Source organism: Martes martes, assembly GCF_963455335.1.
Source record: "Martes martes genome assembly, chromosome: 4".
NCBI lineage: Eukaryota > Metazoa > Chordata > Mammalia > Carnivora > Mustelidae > Martes > Martes martes.
In genome coordinates this window covers 170,073,522-170,091,218 of record NC_137891.1, presented here as the reverse complement: position 1 = coordinate 170,091,218, position 17,697 = coordinate 170,073,522, and the positions used below count along the sequence as shown (strand labels likewise).

The window sequence follows — 17,697 nt, the reverse complement described above, 5'->3', positions numbered from 1 at the left end:
TTCTTTTACTATCATTTGGCTGTCCATATTATCTCTTCAGCCTTGAAAATATGATGGTGAACTAAGAGATGACCATTGAAGAGTAATGTTCTTTCCTGTCACACCCCCATAAGACTGCATCATGTTGATTACGTATCAGCTTATTTTGCAACCAGCTTAAAGATGCGGCTTATTTGGAAATAATGCTACTCATAGAAACCTACTAACCTAAAATGTTTTTACCACTTTATTTCTTAAATGTAGGTGGAAAAAACCCACATCGAGGTCACAGTACCCACCTCAAATGGTGACCAAACACAGGTTTGTGCCAACAGGCCACTTGTTCATTTTCTCCTCCCTCCTCAATTTTTTTTCTTCTCCCCAACTCCCTTCCCTTAAAAAATATTATAAAGGTTCAAACAAACTTCATTGAGCCAATATTTTATCATTTTTCTTTTTTTTTTTTAAATAATGGCAAAACCGAAGCTTGCAGAAAAAACTGAAGATCTGATAAGAATGAGGAAGGTCAGCCATTTTTCACTTTCACAAAACTGCATTATCGTCACCCATGCTGACTTCTACAGTGCATTAAAAAGACAGTGATCCATTCTTTTCATTGATTTCTCTTCATCAGAAATTGTTTTCAAATCGCAGATATATATTTGCGCACATATATATTTGCATACACTCACATACATGTGCATAGTGAAGAAATTATAATCCTATACTATTTGTTGAAATTTTTCATTAAAATAAACCTCCCAGGAGGAAAATGCCTTTTTAAACACAATGAAGTAACTAGTGAAGACCAAAACTATCCTTCATATTTAAACTTGATAAGAAATATTTCAGTGGCACCATATTCTTGGAAACATGGACAATATTTGATACATAGTTACTATGGAAACCATCATAGCAGCAACTCCTGGCATTGTTCATAACTGTGTGTTTTGCTGCTCTGTGCCCATTCTTCCCAACTCTAGAGTGGGATGTATCAGTCCTTACTGAAGAGAATATTGACTAATCGTGTATAAAATGCCCTTAGATCTTTTTTATGAAAGGTATTAGAGATATACCTACTGTGGTATTACTAAGTATGAACTATGTCTCAGGAAGGTAAATAACGTTTTACAGCATTCTCGGTGCTGTGGCACATGGGATTTCAAAGCTTCTTAAAGTCATGTACTTTAAGATAACTCTCAATCAGTTGAATTTCAAAAATGAGCATAAAACAGCTTACTGTGTAAGAAGCCAATGAAGTCAGGAGCACTGTCTATTTAAATAAGGTCATCACTTTCTTCCATCACTCATGAATAGGGTCATCCGTTTTCTAGTGGTAATGTGTTCTGTGTGTGTCCTTGTAGTTTTGTGACCATTTCATGTTGGCATATGCTGCGCTGTGGACATCTAATTTTTTTGGTTTGCCAATTTGCAGTTTTTTCCTGCAAGAACAACATTTTAATTTTTTATGCTTTTCTGTTTTTCCCTCTTTCATTTTCACAGAAAAAGAGAGAGAGACTAGATGGTGAAAACATTTATATCAGACATAGCAATTTAATGTTGGAGGTTTGTATGAACTTGAAGCTTATTTCAGTTGGTTGCCTATACCTTCTGCATTCTTTGCAATCATCCCTTTCTTTATGCTGCGTTTGGTTTTGCATGCCATTGCATGAAAGAATTTTAGGTTTAAAATGCTTTTGCATGTTGGTAAACATGAAGATATGCAACCGTCTCTCCTTCTGACTCTTTAGTTTCCATCTGTCATACTTATCTAAAAAATATATGATTGGGACTACCTCTGCTTCTTGCGGTTCCATTGTTTTATCAACTTGTAGAAAATTCAATATCACTGTCAAAAACTCCTTGAATTTTCCAAGAGTATAAACTCCTGTGTGTCCCAGGCATCAAATTTGTACTATATTTTTCATCTTCTGAACTGAGTGTGGAAAAGTAGGAGAAATGATCCCAGTTCAAAAATGGACTTAAAAATTGGAGATATCAAAAAATGACAGGACAGTCAGGAAAGAAAAAAGATATATGAAGGAAAGAGGGGACCTGGTATTTAATCTGTACTTAATATAAGATAGTTTAATTATAAAAAGAGGTCTGTGGGCATAAGATGATTAATTTAAAGATAAGAAAATCGAGCCTTAGAGAAATTTAATTTGCCTGTGGTCACAAAGCCAGTAAATTGGTAAAGCTAGGTTTTGAGTTAGGATCTATCTATCTATCTCTATTAAACTTCGTTTTTTCCATTCAGAAATAGCAACATACTATCTACCCTAGGAATTGTAAGGTCATTTTCTCATTATATTCAACAATGATTTGCTTTTTACCAGAGTTGTATTAGTATACTTACCTAGTTTGGAGCTCCACCTCGAACAGGGAAATATGAAACGAATTAGAAGAGTAGGGGAACTCTGTGAGGAAAAAGTAGAGAACATGGAGTTATCTATGTGGAAAACACTGAGGCTACATTAGTTTACACCACACAAAGACTCTTATATATAAAAGTTGACCAGATTATCTTACGATTTTGCTCAAGACAGAGCCAAAAGAGATGAATATAACTCTGATACTGGGGATTTAACTTAAACTTGAAGGAAACATAAATATAGAGGAAGATGATAAACATTTTTTCTGCCTTCAGGAAACTTAACAATGTGTAGAAGTAGGGAGGAGAGAAACAATAAACAGATAAAAATAGCAATAAAATGATTTCAAGTTATTATGGAAGCTGTGACGGAAATAAGTGGTATGCTCTGCTAAGAAAGGAAATCTCTGAATAAGATGGGAAGTTCTCTTTGGAGAGAGAACATACTAGCTGAGACCTGAACAATGAATTTACAAGAAATGTACTAAATAGTATTAAACTGGAAATCTGAAGAAACTTTTTAAAATAGATCTCTGGTTTAATATAATGACCTCTAATAGTTACTTAACCTTGTCCTATTTTCTGTCAAAACAAACATTTTGAGTGCTTGCAAAGTATAGGGTACTTTAATAAAAGTCATAAAAATTTTGGCCAGCCTTCATTAATCACATACTGTGCAATGGGCACAATACCAAATACTTTATGTACATTTACCTCATGTAACATGAAGTTTTTTAAGGCTGGACTCAGGATATTTCAAACTCGGCAACTAGATCTCTGCTTGATTTTGTAACTAAAACTAGGCGTGAATGATTCTGCTTCTGGGATTAGGAAGAATTACAGAGGTCAAATGATGTCCTTGTCCTTGGCAATGTAACATATCCCAATCCCAAACATGCCTTTTTCTTCACTAGTCCATCTTTAGTGCTTCCTTTTGACTGGAACCTGCAGTACCAATCATATATTTGTCATTTGTTCAATGAGGTGTGTTTTGGCTTCTGAGACTCACAGAGTCCCTGTGTGTGATGTGTTTTTTTCCCCAGCATTGCATTGATAGCAATAAGAGGGGATTTCTAAATAAGTGTGTGTTTGAAAATTAAAACTACTAACTACTTTTTGAGAACATTTTATATTTAATGGTTTGGTTTGGCTGCTGCTAAAATTATAAGATGATAAGTATCAAAAAGTACCTAGCCTGAAAGCAGCCAAAGTAGTTTAGCTAACCATCATTCTCTAGTTACAGTAAAAGAAAAAAAAATATCAAAAATTGTCTCCCTTCCACACCAAAAGGATGTTCTCTCAAGTTATCTGTCACTCTAGCAGGTTTTTTTTTTTTTTTTTTTTTTGGTAAAGCATCTCTCCTACCCCACCCCCACTAATGCTTTGTTCTGGCCAAATAAGGTCGAGTTCATTTTTAGATCTACCGCCTCCTCCTCCATCTCCCAGAGAGAACCTGTAGCAAGTGTCTATGACAAATTCTATTTGGAACAGGTCCCTTTGAGATCTTAATTTTACTCTGTGCCCCCACAGGTTTCTAACAGAGCCAGCTAAGAAGGATGGAGAAAGCTCCTTCAGAAGCTACTGATTTTATTGAAATGTTTATTTTCTCAGGTTCCAAGCCAATCAAAAGCTAGGCAAGAAGAGTAACAAATCACCACTCTCATATTAAAAGGCAAACAGAGAGAGTTATGGTTTTACCATAGCATCTTGCTCATTTTTGTTTTGTTCCATTCATACTTTAACTCTCCCAAATGTGTTAAGTTGTTCTTGGACCAAGCAGATTTAATTTCCAGTTGGGAGCTGGGTCACAGGGACTTACATGCCTTGTGGGTCTCAGTTGCTCAGCCTACTACTGGGTCTTTGACCAAGCTTGTTCATGCTTTTCTTTAGCTAGTAAACATGCTTTTCTTGCTTTCAGCTAGAATAAAAGTGCACACTGTTGTTTCCTCATGGTGAAGCCCATATTCATGGGCTATACTCACATTTCATCCCAACAAGCAAGAGGTAATTTTATGGGGAAGCTACAGGATTGTCCATTTTGGGTTTAGTTTTCTCTTTGATCTCAAAGCAAATATACATGGTTTAGTCTTGCAAAAATAAAAAGAACAGATTAGTAAGTGAATTTTCTGAATGAATATCTCCAGAATCAAAATTATGTCGTGTGCCTCACCAATTCTTTTTCCTATGCTATTTTCCCTTTGACATTGCTTTTGAAAAAATTTCATTTAGTTGAAGCATGCGTTGCTCCAGAAAATTTTTTGAGATTTTTATTTAAATGAGTTCCAATTTTTCCCCCCAAATGTGGTGGTTTTCCACAGAAGAAAGAAAGAAAGAAAGAGACTAATCTCAAAATTTATACAGCATATTAAAAGATATATTTAATATTATGCTTTTCTTGGATGCAGAGCTGCCGTGATATATAATAAACACAGAATTTTTAGCATTCATCAAGTGACAGGCTCCCACATATTTTGATCTCAAGCATGGATCTGAGCTTTTTTGGAGAAGTATGTTGGACAAAGAACATTTCAGCTTTTGTCTTTAAATTGTATTTCCCATTTTATTTCTGGCCAAGTCTACTTCTTGAAAGTTTTATTTGCCTCCTGTTACATAAACCTGAATGTTAGTTCTAGTTTTATTAACCTTCGTTTTGATCCTTTTTCCCTGGAGTATCCCATTTAAGGGATATTAAACCTAGTTGTCCACTATCCAATTCTGCTGGAACAGTTGAGATATTTTAAACTGTTGAGGAGATATATAAGGTATTTGATGAATTCTTGTTAAATTACTTCCAATCCATTGAAAGTTACTGAAAGGAGGTCCCTATTTTGAATTCTACTAAGGGATGAAGTAAAGCTGTCAGAAGCTGGAAGGCATAAGGCTTTTTTTTTTTTTTTCTTAAGATTTTATTTATTTACTTGAGAGAGAGAGCACAGAGGGAGAGGGAGGAAACAGACCCCTGCTGAGCAGGGAGCTGGATTTAACTAAAAGCACGAATAGTATTGGTAAAGAAAAAAAGCCGTCATATCACACACCTGAGTAATTTTTCATAGGTAATAACAATTTGCTCTCAAGGTTTGGCCAGGAATTCTAGTGATAAATTCTTATAACAAGAAAGGGCTGTTCTTGTTCATCAAAACCAGTAATACCACCTAGTAATAAGGAAGCAGAATTATCTCCAGGTATAAACAGAGGGATGCTGTATGATTGCAACTCACCAAAGCAAAGCAACCAATGGTGGCAGTTGCATCTTTTATCATGTTCTTTGTTTAATAGCTGCTCCTTATCTACTGCTGTCTCCATCCTGCCTGAGCTGAGCCTCAATCAGTTCGTATCAAGACGAGGCTAACTGAGCTGTGATATCACCCTCTTGGGATGAGGAGTTGGAGATCTAGCGCTGTGTCGTAATGGGAAGAAAAGTTGCAAAATTAAGGAGTGAGGTCTGTGGGTTACAAAACTGCTAAGAGTTGTGGGGTTATGATGCTTCACTGCTTCCAAGAAAAGCACTTCATTAAAAAAAATACTAAAAAAAAGCAAGCAAATATACCATGTTGTATATTTAAAATTTGAATGCAATTTATGGATTAGTAACATCTGCCCTGGATGTGGTGTGTTTTCTTCCAGTGCCCATATAGTCTAGTGGGCTTCCCCTGATGTGTTTTTTTCCTCTGAGTATTTATTATTTTGCATGTTTGTCCTTTCAACTGTAGGATTTAGACAAAAGTCAAGAAGAGATAAAAAAACATCATGCCAGCATCAGTGAGCTGAAAAAGAACTTCATGGAATCTGTACCAGAGCCACGGCCTAGTGAATGGGATAAACGCTTATCCACTCACTCCCCATTCCGAACACTTAACATCAATGGGCAGCTTCCCACAGGAGAAGGAGTGAGTACTTCATCCACGTGACCACTTGTGAGAATGAATGAAATAAACGTTATTGTCTATTAAGTGTTCTGTATATAAGTAAAGTAAGTTTAGAGCTGAAATTTAGCTTTGGTTCCTCACCCGTTCATTGCAGCTTTAAGGCATTCATAATCAAACACTTGTTTTTAAGTCATATGGTCTACCCAGTCGAATTACAGGAGCCATTTAGAACTACCATTAGATGATTAGGCTCTTGAGAACTGCCTCCTTCTGGCTAGTGTGTGTTTACAAATTGACCATAAGCCAGTGGAACTTCGTGTTCAAACTGTGCCTCCAAGGACCAGAGAGTTTACTAAATTTAGTAAGGTCAGAATTGGAACAGGATAAACATTTTTTTAAACTTTATTTGAACATTTGCACAACTGAGAAATGTCTGGAATGGTTGACCACAATTATATAATAAACCAAGGAGGCCTCTAAGCCAGAGAATGCAGAACACCACACATTAATGATTATATTTCAATTTTAGAAAAATTATTGACAGTTCATCTTTATGAGCAGCTTCAAACTTTTAACATGTTGTTTTATAAAATAGTCACAGTTAGAAGAAGTTGGAGAGACCTTTCAGGCTGTTTTTTTTTTGTGCTGTTGTCATTACCTGTCGTAGAAATCCTACATCTGACTAAATGAATCTGTGTGATGAAATATCTTAAAAGTTACCTTAAGCATATATTTAAAAATTCTTAATCTTTAGCTTATGCAGGTTAATATTTATATAAGTAGTCACAATGATTTAATGAGTGATGATAATAATTTTTAAAATTATATTCCTGGTTTTCACCAATAGCAACAGCAATTCTAGTCAAGAAAGGTAGTGATGTCTTAATAATGTTAAAAAAAAACAACAACTTGTTTTTAAATTCAGAATTCATGGTAAACTATTCAACTTTGTTTATTGTTTCTGGAACTGGAGAAAATGATAAAAGTTGACTCGCAGAGGGGACTTTTTATCTTTTTCAAAATGCGATTGAAATTGGCCAAGAATTCTCCAAGTAGAGTCAGACCAGTTTCACCAAGTAAGACTGGAGAATTCCTGAATGACGGGTAGCTAGTTACCGGGGGTGACAGGATGCTGTTGTTTCTATTCTCTGTCCTCTTCAGTCTCCATTCCCTGATGTAAATGGACATCAGTTTTAGATTCTAAATCTAGATAATGTAGCCTGAACTGAGACAGTGACTCTGCTTTCTATAAATCTAGACTTCAGGAGAAACGCCATGTTGCTGTCTTGCCTGGTTAACTGTCTCTGTAAACCATAGCTGCTTATTTTCTAGAAGCTTTCTTTTTGACTCTGTGGAAGTAATAAAAGATGCTCAATTACTTTGAAAAAGTAATTTAATACTCTCTTGGATGAAGTTTGGTAAATTTTAATCAATCTCCATTTCCAGAAAATATCTCCTATCTTAATAGAAACCTTCCAGAAATCATCTCAGGGCTGGTTGGAAATGGGTATATCATTCTGTAGACTTTAAAGAAAGGACTTTTATAAATGAGATTGGTGGGGAGTACTTGAGCCACTTTAGCTCTGTGCTTCTGTGTATTACTCCTCTAAATGAGTAACAGAATAAGTAAGAACTGTCCTATGATAACCTTTTTTAAAAGATAACTCCGCTTTCTGGCATATCTTACTTTTTCTTTAATGATGAGGGCAATATTTCTGTTCTCTGGGGATACCTCTTCCGTCTTTGGCAGCATTTGTTGTTGCATTGCAAGGCTACTGAATTTTATATAATTTGTGTATGACCAGGTGAAGAAAACCTCTGTCCTTCCCTCGGAAAGAAAGGTTGGTGGGCCAGAGGTAAAGCTGCTGTTATGACTCGTGCTTCTCAATCCAAATTTGCTCTTGTCATGGCACTAAGCAGATACTCCCCCAGAACTGAACAGCAGCTGCTGAGTAATTTTTTTTCTTTTGGCTCTACTAGTAATTCACACTCCACTGCCTTTTGACCTAACACATAACATTTCCACGGCTGCAGCTTTTGCAGCTTTCAATTTGCTTATTTCGGCGCATGGCTGGTTGAAAAGCTGCATGAAGATGTAAATATGTATTCAGAGAGAAAATGAATTTAATTGTACCCTATTCTTTTTATGTTGTCTTTCTTCTCCCTCCTTATATTCTTTTAAAAATCATTATGATTTTGCATCCTTTCTTTCCTTTTTTCTTTTTTGCTGACCAGTCCCCCAGCTACTTTCTCCCTGATACATATCACTTAGGGGTGTGCAAAGAACCTGTGTCAAAATTCCAAACTGATCAGAGAAGGCTGGCCCAACTGAGAGAACTTAGAGCCAAGTTTTTCCTTTCATAAATAACATCTCTTGACTAGATGGCAGAGCACAGAAATTGTCGGGGGAGGAAAAACGTCTCAATTGGACATTTGGAAAAGGCAACTTACCTTAAAATTGTCAAAAACTCTGCTTAATGTGATGTATAAACCTTCATGATGGTTGTTACTACTAATATTTTTAATCATGATTCTGCAAGAGGGGGAGGGAATTTACAGTTGTTGAGATTTGTGGGGAGTTTTTGTTTGTTTTTGGTAGACCTTGGAGGCACATACAAACTTTTCTACTTTTGTTTTTCTTTTGCAATCTTTAAAATGTACGGGATTAAGATTTTTATTCCCTTGAGCAAAAGCTAATTGCTGTTGAACTGTTGCAGTTTTTTAAGTCTATATGAAGGGATATGAGGATAACTTTTTATATTCTGCCATTCTCTTTGTAATAAAACTAACTTTTCTCATGGCGAGAAGAATGCTTCATTATTGGCTTTACCCAAGTGATCAAAGAAAAATTGGCAGCACTAAAACAATGAAAAATGACCAGTATTCATATATGAGTATCCTTGAAGGAGGAAAAATACTCTTGCTAAGGAAGTCGAGTAATTGCTTGAACTTTCAAGACTTCTAATGTTCATTCATTCAAAAAATTATCTGTTGAATACCCGACCGTGTTATAGAGACTTTGCTGGGACAAATTGCCAAAGTAAAGTAAAATAAAGAGTGTCCCAAAAGATCTTCCCAAATCCTTTGCACATCCCCAAGTATCATTTTTGAGCATTTTTCCATCTGTCATTTTGTTCATCTTTCTCTGTCTTTCTTGATCTTCTACCGTGAAAGCAGACACAGCAACGTGCTCTGTTAGTGCAGGATGAAGAGAAAATTAAAAGGCAAGAGAGACCTACTGAGAGAGCCTTGCCCCAGCAAGACAATGAAGAAAGTCTTCCCAAGGTTTCTATTCCAATCCCTGAGGATCACAAGTCTCTCAAAAAGTGCCGCCTCTACTCTAGTACTTTTCCATCTCCTCGTATTCCTTTCATGATGTCTTTTCTCGTGATTCTTGCATTGGCTGTTTGGTGGTTGGTCTTTCTGTGATCGGAAAACAGGGTGCTCATCCGAAATGTCAAGACTAAAACCATTGAACTTTCGTCATTTACTTCTACTGTGTTATCTCCTGTATGATACCCTTTGATCTTCATAGTTCACTGTCCTAGGGAAGCTCTTTTTGATCATTTTTCTGTCAATAAAATGTTACTCTTCGTAGAATGTATATTGTGGGGTACAAAGGAGTAGCAATGGATTGCCCAAGCAGCTTTTCCTCACTGACGCTTAACAAGTTCAGACAAATCAGATTTAAGTATGTGACAGTCGGTACTTTCCCCCAAAAGGTTTAACTCTTCTATCCTGCATGTGTGTATTGTTCACTGCTGTTGTGTCCTCCTCTCCACTGTTACACGCAAAGCAGGATACTCGTAGAAACATTTGATGGAATATTTCCTAATCTTCCATAGTCATTTGTGTGGCATGGGCTCTGTAGTTTAAAAAAAAATTCAACTTGTTAATTTTTCAAAAGCCTTAAAATGATACATTTTAATCTATGAATCCATAACCACCCCTTTTCTTGAGATATCAAACCAGTATATACAAAGGCCTTTTTTGGAAAAGGGCTTTTGACTTCTGTGGCCTTCTTATGTGTATTTCTGAAATGTACAGGGAAAAACATCTTTATCCTGCCTGGTCTATAGAACGGATCTGCAAAGGTTAAACGTTAAAGGTTAAACGCCAGCTTTTCACAAGTAGAATGTTGAAGGTTTAAGGAAAATGGTGCTGTGCTGGTGCCCCTTAGCCTCCAGCCAGGGCTGAATTTACAGACCACTGTACCCATCTTTAAAAGTCCTAGAATACAGATTTATTCAAGATCTGTACGTAAATAGACCCTTCTCTGAATTAATACTCTGTTATTTCTTTATGACTTAAGTAATTATATTGCTAGAAGCAATATTTAGCCATTATCACAAGCTTAAAATATATATTGATATATTCTGTTTTCCTGATAGACTTCAGACCTGTTTACTCTTACATTTGTGTTGAAATCAATTGTTTTTAATTGATGGCTTTGTGAGCTAAAGTTCTATCGTGACGAGTATGTGTCCCTCTGTTTGCATGTTGATTTTTAAGGCTTCGCTGAAGTAAATATGGGTGTGCTTTGTTTTCACAACACAACTCAGATGTCTAACCTGTTATTTTTTTACCTCAGTATTAATGACATCTTGCATGTAGCTTACTTTTTATGGCATTTGGATGTACCAATATGGATGATTTGGTTAATGTCTCAAATATCTGTTTTGAAATCTGAGTTCATGGGGTTATCAAACTGAGATTTTTGCACTTTGTTTTACTTCTCAACACTTTTAGTTGATGAAACTTCTAAACAAGACCTTTTGTTTTTAAGATGATGTCTTCTTACAGCAAAAAAGAAAAAAAGAAGGAAAGAAAGAAAGAACACTAATGCCAAGAATCTTTTGTCCTTCAACACCCACCACAATTCTATTTTTCTCTGGAGACATGTAGAAATAATTCTCTGGTATTTCCTGAAAACTGCTCTTCTGTCATCATAGGCTTTCCCCCCCAAATGGGAAAAGAAGTAAGGGGCGGGTTGAATTTTAAAATCTGTTATGGGTGTGTATCTTTCATGTCACAGGCTATGTCTGTGTATAACAAATATTTTGTAACTAAGCGTATTTCTTGATTCACTCATAATAAGAAAAGAGAAACCTCAATCAATCTAACACATTGCAAAGCTGTCCTCTGACACAGAAAATGATCATCCTAAGTAGTCCCCTTTATCTTTGAAGTAGAAATGTAAGAGCTTTCCTTATGAAATAACAAAACTGTAACGTTGGTTAGAGTCTTCTAAAATTTTTTCAGGAAACTGAAAAGGAAATAATCAGAATTTATTGTTACTTTTATAATGGCTTATGATTATATTTTCAGTTTTCATCCTGGTACACAGCTTTTTATTAACTATTATTGTAAGCTTCATCTTGGATTTTGTTTCCCTTTGTATTAGAGTTATTCCAAGTCCATTAAAAGTCCAGCATAAGTCAATAATATTTTTCAGTGATTTGAAGTGCAGCAGGAGTCCTCAGAGTTCCTTACCGATAGTTAAAGGAGAGGCCCTTTTTCTGATTAATGGGATAAGAATGGTTGAGAGGAGAAGTGCCAAACCTTTGTGTTGGATTAAGCTGGTCAGTGCAGGTTCAAAAGATATACCCATCACAGTTAACAGAGGAAAAAATAGTAGACGTTACAGCTTTGTATTAACTACTGTTAATACTGCTGATATTTGTAACAAAGCTGTAAATAATCTTAGTTTCCTTTTCATATCTCATTCCATTCTGAATGCCAGAGACAGATCCAAATAACTGTGTATTGGTTTTATCCTGGTTCAGCTTCTTAATGGCCGGTTGATAAAACAAAACAAAACAAAACAAAAACCAATTTGGACTAAAGGTATCAATACAGACCAGTAAAAAGTCTTGGGGTTTTTTGCTTTGGTTTTGCTATTAATCATTTCTAGGGTGACTCTGAGAAGTTCATTAAACTACTTGGTGCCCAAATTTCCACCTAGTAACATGGAGAAAAACCTACCTCATGAGAATGAATCTGTAACATTTTCCAGGAACCAGAAGTTCTGGTTGTTTTGTTCATTTCTTGGTCTTTTGGGGACTGGGAAGATGAAAACTTAAAAATCAACAGACATTAATTTCTTAGAATTTTTTCATATGAAAGCAAGCAGCTGAATAGTTGTGTTGATTTCCATCTACTTCTTACTGGTATTTGACCAAGCACTTAAAACTACTGAAGGTAGAAATGTCTTTCCAAATTCATCATACTCTTAAACAATTCATCTTATCCTTATGGTATTCTTAAAGTGGACCAAACTTGAAAATAAACCCAGCATCAATCTTTGGACCTATCTTTTAGCCATTTTCTTATGCTAACACTTAGAATATGAAAGAGATTTAGTTCATGTGGATCAATTTTACAACTTGTTTACATCTCTGGTAAAAGTTTTGGAGGGAGAAGATACTGATTCCATTGACTAATATTAGACTGGGGATTTTCTGTGGATTAGGTTTCCATTTGTCATCCTAGATCCTAGTACATTTCTTTCTAGTAAATGTTGTAAAATTTTCTCTGAATTTTCTGTGGGTATAAGCAGATTTACTGTCTCCTACATTCCTGAGTTACTTTTGCAATATTTCCTACAGATAAGCATGGAGAATATGCTAAGCATAAGAGTTTTGGTTATTTTTTTTAGATGGTATTAGCAAGCAAAATTTATACTTGGGCTTTACCTAGTGATCACATATTTACAAAAGGAAGACAGGAAATTCAAAAGTAGTATGAGACACTTTTTCACATTGTTGCTGTTTTGTTTTTTTTTTTCCCCCGAAAGTATTGAGTATAGTAAAGGTATATAAACTTCTCTACAGCTTCCATCCCTTGTATTCTTTATGGAAATTAGAAAATCCCAAACTTCTTTACAGCATTCTCTACCACCCTGAGAAAAAAATGTTGCTTGTTTTCATTGCACTCAAACTAACCCTGTTGTTTTGTAATTTTGGTACTAGAAATGGAGATGAGTCCTTGTTCTGTTCTCCATTATGCATGGCATGTGGGATAACTGTATTGGCCTCCTCCACATTGTAGTGGATAGTGGACCAATGAGTCTGCTCTCATTTCTGTTTCTGTTACCCCTCATGCCTTAGGATCTCCTTCTTTACTGCAGTAGAGCATGATACAAAGAAACAAACAAACAAATATTGGTATGGACCTGGGATTGGGCACTGGAAATGGTTAAGAAGGTATGGCTGATGGAGGGAGGAAGCCAGAAGGCGAACAGGGATGGCTGTGATCAACAATTAGAAATTCATGGAGTATTTCACTTCATAAATGAAATTCTTATATTATTAAAACTTGAGAGACAAAAAGAAGTAGTCTATTACTCCCACAGATCAGAAATACAGGCTAAAAGCGAAATAACTTCAATCACAGCCTAACTAAATGTGTGGGTGACAGGTCATTGAGGAAGTACATGCTTTAGGAATGGTTTTCTAATCTTTTGTGATTGATATCACAGAGAACAGCCTCCCATTTTATAGTCAGAATTCTGTTCGCAGTAAATAATAGAATAAATCTAACATTTCAAAGATTAGAGGGCAGAAGAAGCATGAGTCCCAACTATCTCTTCAGGCACATCCCCACCCAAGTCATTAAAGGGTGCAGTTTAGTCTCTCATTTTCTCCTCTACTATTCTCCTTAAAGAAGAGTCTTCATATGTACAGGATCCTAGCTAAATGAAACATAGAGACTAAAACTCAAGTGGAAACCATGGTTACTGCTATGTATTTATTCATTGCCCTCATTATGTATTGCAGATGCAAAGAGGCAGCATTATCAGAATTTTAGGGTTGGATAAGCCCTGAATCCAACTCTTCTCCACTCCAATGCTTGACTCTTCTGTACAATATCATTTAGTGATTTAAAACCATTTATGGACAAAGTGATCTCTAGCCTCCCAAGATATACTACATCTGGACATCTCTGATTTTTGTGTATACATCATTCTTATATTAACTTGAAATATGTTTCCCTATAGATTTCAATTCTTGGTCCTGAATGGAGGCCTTCTGAAGAATTTTCTATCTTTCATATTATTTCATATTAACTTCACATAGTTAAATGTAACTCCCATGTTGGAATTAGTCATCGTTCTTGCCCTCAGATAACTTACCATCTGATATCCAGATCGGTCCCAGTCTTCCTTCTAACATGTTATCCTGCCTTTTTCTTTCTTTTTTAGCTGTCCTTGTTTTATCAACTCATTTTCTTTCTGGCTCCGTTGCCCATCGGTTGCTTGCCAATGGTTTATTCATCTTTTGTTCTTATCCATTCACTTGCCCTCTTTCTTAAAAAAACGTCTTGAAATTCCTGGAAATCCCCAAGCTTCTTCATAGATGACACAGGCACGTGGGATTTTTTTTTCTTTTTTCTTTTTTTTTTTTTTTAGATGAAAGAGAGGAGGTGGGATAGTTTTATAGCTTTGGAAACTTCTTGTAGCCCAGAATCTGTTAACAAGACAGAATCACTATTCTATTTTGAAGGAGCGTACTGCCAGAGGCGGCATTCTAGGTTTGCGTGCCTTCTCTGACTGACTAATCTTTACATACTTTAGCACCCCCGTGTGATTTAATTTATATCATTGTGATATGGTAAACTTATGGAAACTTACTTTCTATGTAACATTTTGATGATGGCTTAGATCCCCACCAGAAAAAATGGTATTAAAAATTTGAAATGACATTAATCCCTCTCTTTTAGCTTGTACCTGTCTCCTCAAAACTGTCAGATTCTCAAAGGTGAGAGTCTTTGTTTTATGCATCTTTGTTTGCCAATCTATCACCTTTGTATCTCGGATATATAACAAATACTTAAAATTTGTTAAATTGGATTAAATGGTTAGTCACAGATGGTAATGGATGAACTCTAACTTCTCATGTAGAATCTCTTGTATTGGGACACAGATTTATGTCAAATTAATCACCATAAGCCTAATCAGTATATGTGACTAGCCCAAAAACCCATATATGAGCCAGAAGCCACAGTCTCTCTTATTAATCCTGTAGCATGGTCCGTGGTTTCTTCAAAGAAATCTCCTGTAGTAGGTGTCAGTCTCTCTTGTTAATGTCTTGTAATTCGGTTCAATTAAGAGCTCTTATCCATTTACCAAAAGTAACAGCCAGCTGTTTTCCCTATGGAAGGTATTACTGAGACTGGGTGCTTGTTTGTATGTATAAATGCATCTTGGAGTGTGACACCATAAAGGGAACCTGATATTTGACAATTTGTGTTTATCTAAAATACATTGCAGAGAAGAGTTTGATCCTTTTTTTCTTGCGTTTCACATGGTATAAAAACACCAAATGTATTAAACTCTTGTGATATCAAGGGTTTTGTATATCAGATAGACCAGGAGTTGGCAAACTTTTTCTATAAAGGTTCAGATAATAAATATCTTAGGCTTTACAGGCCATATAGTCACTGGCATAACCACTCAACTTTGCCATAGACAACAAACAAACAAATGAAGATGAACATATTCCATCACTTTATTTATGGACACTGAAATTTGAATTTCATGTAATTTTTATGATCACTAAGTATCATTTTATGTTTTCCAAACCTTTAAAAAATGTAAAATCGTTCTTATCTCATAGCAATACAAAAACAAGGAGTGGGCTGGATTTGAACTGTTGGCTGTAGTTTGCTGACTGACCCCTGATACAGGTCTAGAGAACCAGAAAACTGATAAATTTACTCTTTCTGCCTTTGTACTGTTTGAAGAGCTGTAGATGCTCTAGCATCTTTATTCAGTGTTGAAGTATTTTCGGTCTTACTTATGACTAGAAATGGAAAACAAAATGCAACGCATTTGTTTCTATTTATTTAGTAATTGGGGTACACCAGAACTGTAATCTAACATATCTGTAACTATCACAACACCCCTGCCTTTGTCAGTTTTCCAGATTGTTTAATGTTAACTGTCCTCTTAATATATTTAGTGATGAATTCAGCTAACCCCTTTGGTTTGGTTTTCAAGGGTCTGCTTTCATTTTCCCCTAAGGAATAAAGAAACAATTCCCAAATTCATTTTCTCTTTAGATAGTTTTTAGAGATATCTAACAAACGTGGTAAAGAACGTGAAATGATTTTTTACTCTGAAGTTTTGGTACACCTTAGTGTTTCAAACAGTTGTATAAATTTAAGGTTGGGAATCTAAGGAAAACATTTTAGAAGGGTTCCTTGTTCTAAATAAAGAGATTTCCCTAAGAGGAATTCCCCCCAATTTGGGGCCTATTGGGGCAGTATTTACCAATAAGTCAGAATAAAATGAACTTACATCCTTTTGGAAGTGTCTTTACTTCCTGGTTGACATGGACATGATTGTGTTCTGAAGGAGTCTTTAGTCTGTGTTTAGCTTTGGGAGGTGCTTTCTAATAAATCCTTAAATTTACGTTCCTTTCCATTCTCTGGGCCAGGATGCTTTAGCTCTGATACTAGGCTGAATAAATTGTTTATCCCTTAGCAGTTCAGCAAGATATTTAAGCCTAAAGAAATCTGCTAAGAACTTCTCCTTTGGAACGTTTTCTTTGATATTTTTCTCACGTTATTTGCTGTTAATATGTAAATTTATCATGAATAAATCTTATTGAAAATCTGATTCTGGGTGATAGTAGTCATTAAGGAAATAGGAACCAGCAATGCAGTATATAGACCCACTCAAAAAAGAAAAAAAAAAAAAGAAGAAAAAAAGGAAAAGAAACTTCTGCTTCAGGGGATTAGCAAAAAAACATTATCAGCCAGTCTTTCTAGAAAAGTTCCCTTGTTTTTCCACGTTTTCACTCTTCTCTATGTCCCATTAATTGTCTTTTGCTCAGTCCTAAAGCAGACATAACCTTGACATGTGTTCAGTTCTTAGAATATTAATGTTTTAAAATCAGCTTAGAACTCATTTGACTTATTTATACCAAGTGTTATAAATAACATTTTTCTAACCATCTTAATCAGTCACTGCAACACATGTAATTGTCGCATCTGTTAGAAGCATTTTTAATATGCTGAGTTTGTCTTTTGTTTTTTTATAAAGCACGCTACAAATTAGTGGTTATTAACCATCCAGTATTGCCACTGTGATCATAGTGAAGAGTGAAGAATGGAGTGGGTGTGGATATGTGGGTGTGAGGAGAGCGTTCTCCTATAATATGGAATTAACAGAAGATATACTGCTTTATTCACTTCACCTTATCTCTTATGTTACTCTCACAGTTCTAGATTCTGTTGTATCACCCAGGTAATTACTTAAAACCAACACTCCACATTTTGAAGTGGTCTGTTTGCTAGCTCAAAGTATGTACTTCATGGCGTGTCTGAGTAGTATAAAATTTTGAAGAGTTTCTTCAAAGCCATGTTCTTTTTAGGAACTTGTTGAAAATGTTACAATGGAAACTCATTTTCATTATTATAGGATTTTTCAGGAAGAGAAGACACAGCTAGTTGGTATCTAATAAGAGTTTCCTG

At 35.6% G+C, this 17,697-nt stretch overlaps 1 protein-coding gene across 5 annotated transcripts in view; it reads left to right on the top strand.

Annotated features, from left to right (window-relative positions):
• The window catches only part of EPB41 (erythrocyte membrane protein band 4.1), a 191,917-nt gene that overhangs the window by 144,156 nt on the left and 30,064 nt on the right, over nucleotides 1-17,697 (top strand). For 3 of the 5 annotated variants that reach the window (XM_080801110.1, XM_080801108.1, XM_080801111.1), the window contains exon 13: nucleotides 6,064-6,240. In XM_080801110.1, the coding sequence (XP_080657236.1) occupies nucleotides 6,064-6,240 (177 nt within the window). Of the gene's footprint in view, nucleotides 1-1,482; nucleotides 1,546-6,063; nucleotides 6,241-8,024; nucleotides 8,076-9,396; nucleotides 9,505-17,697 lie in introns of all 5 variants that reach the window. The other 2 variants (XM_080801112.1, XM_080801109.1) reach the window with 2 other exon arrangements.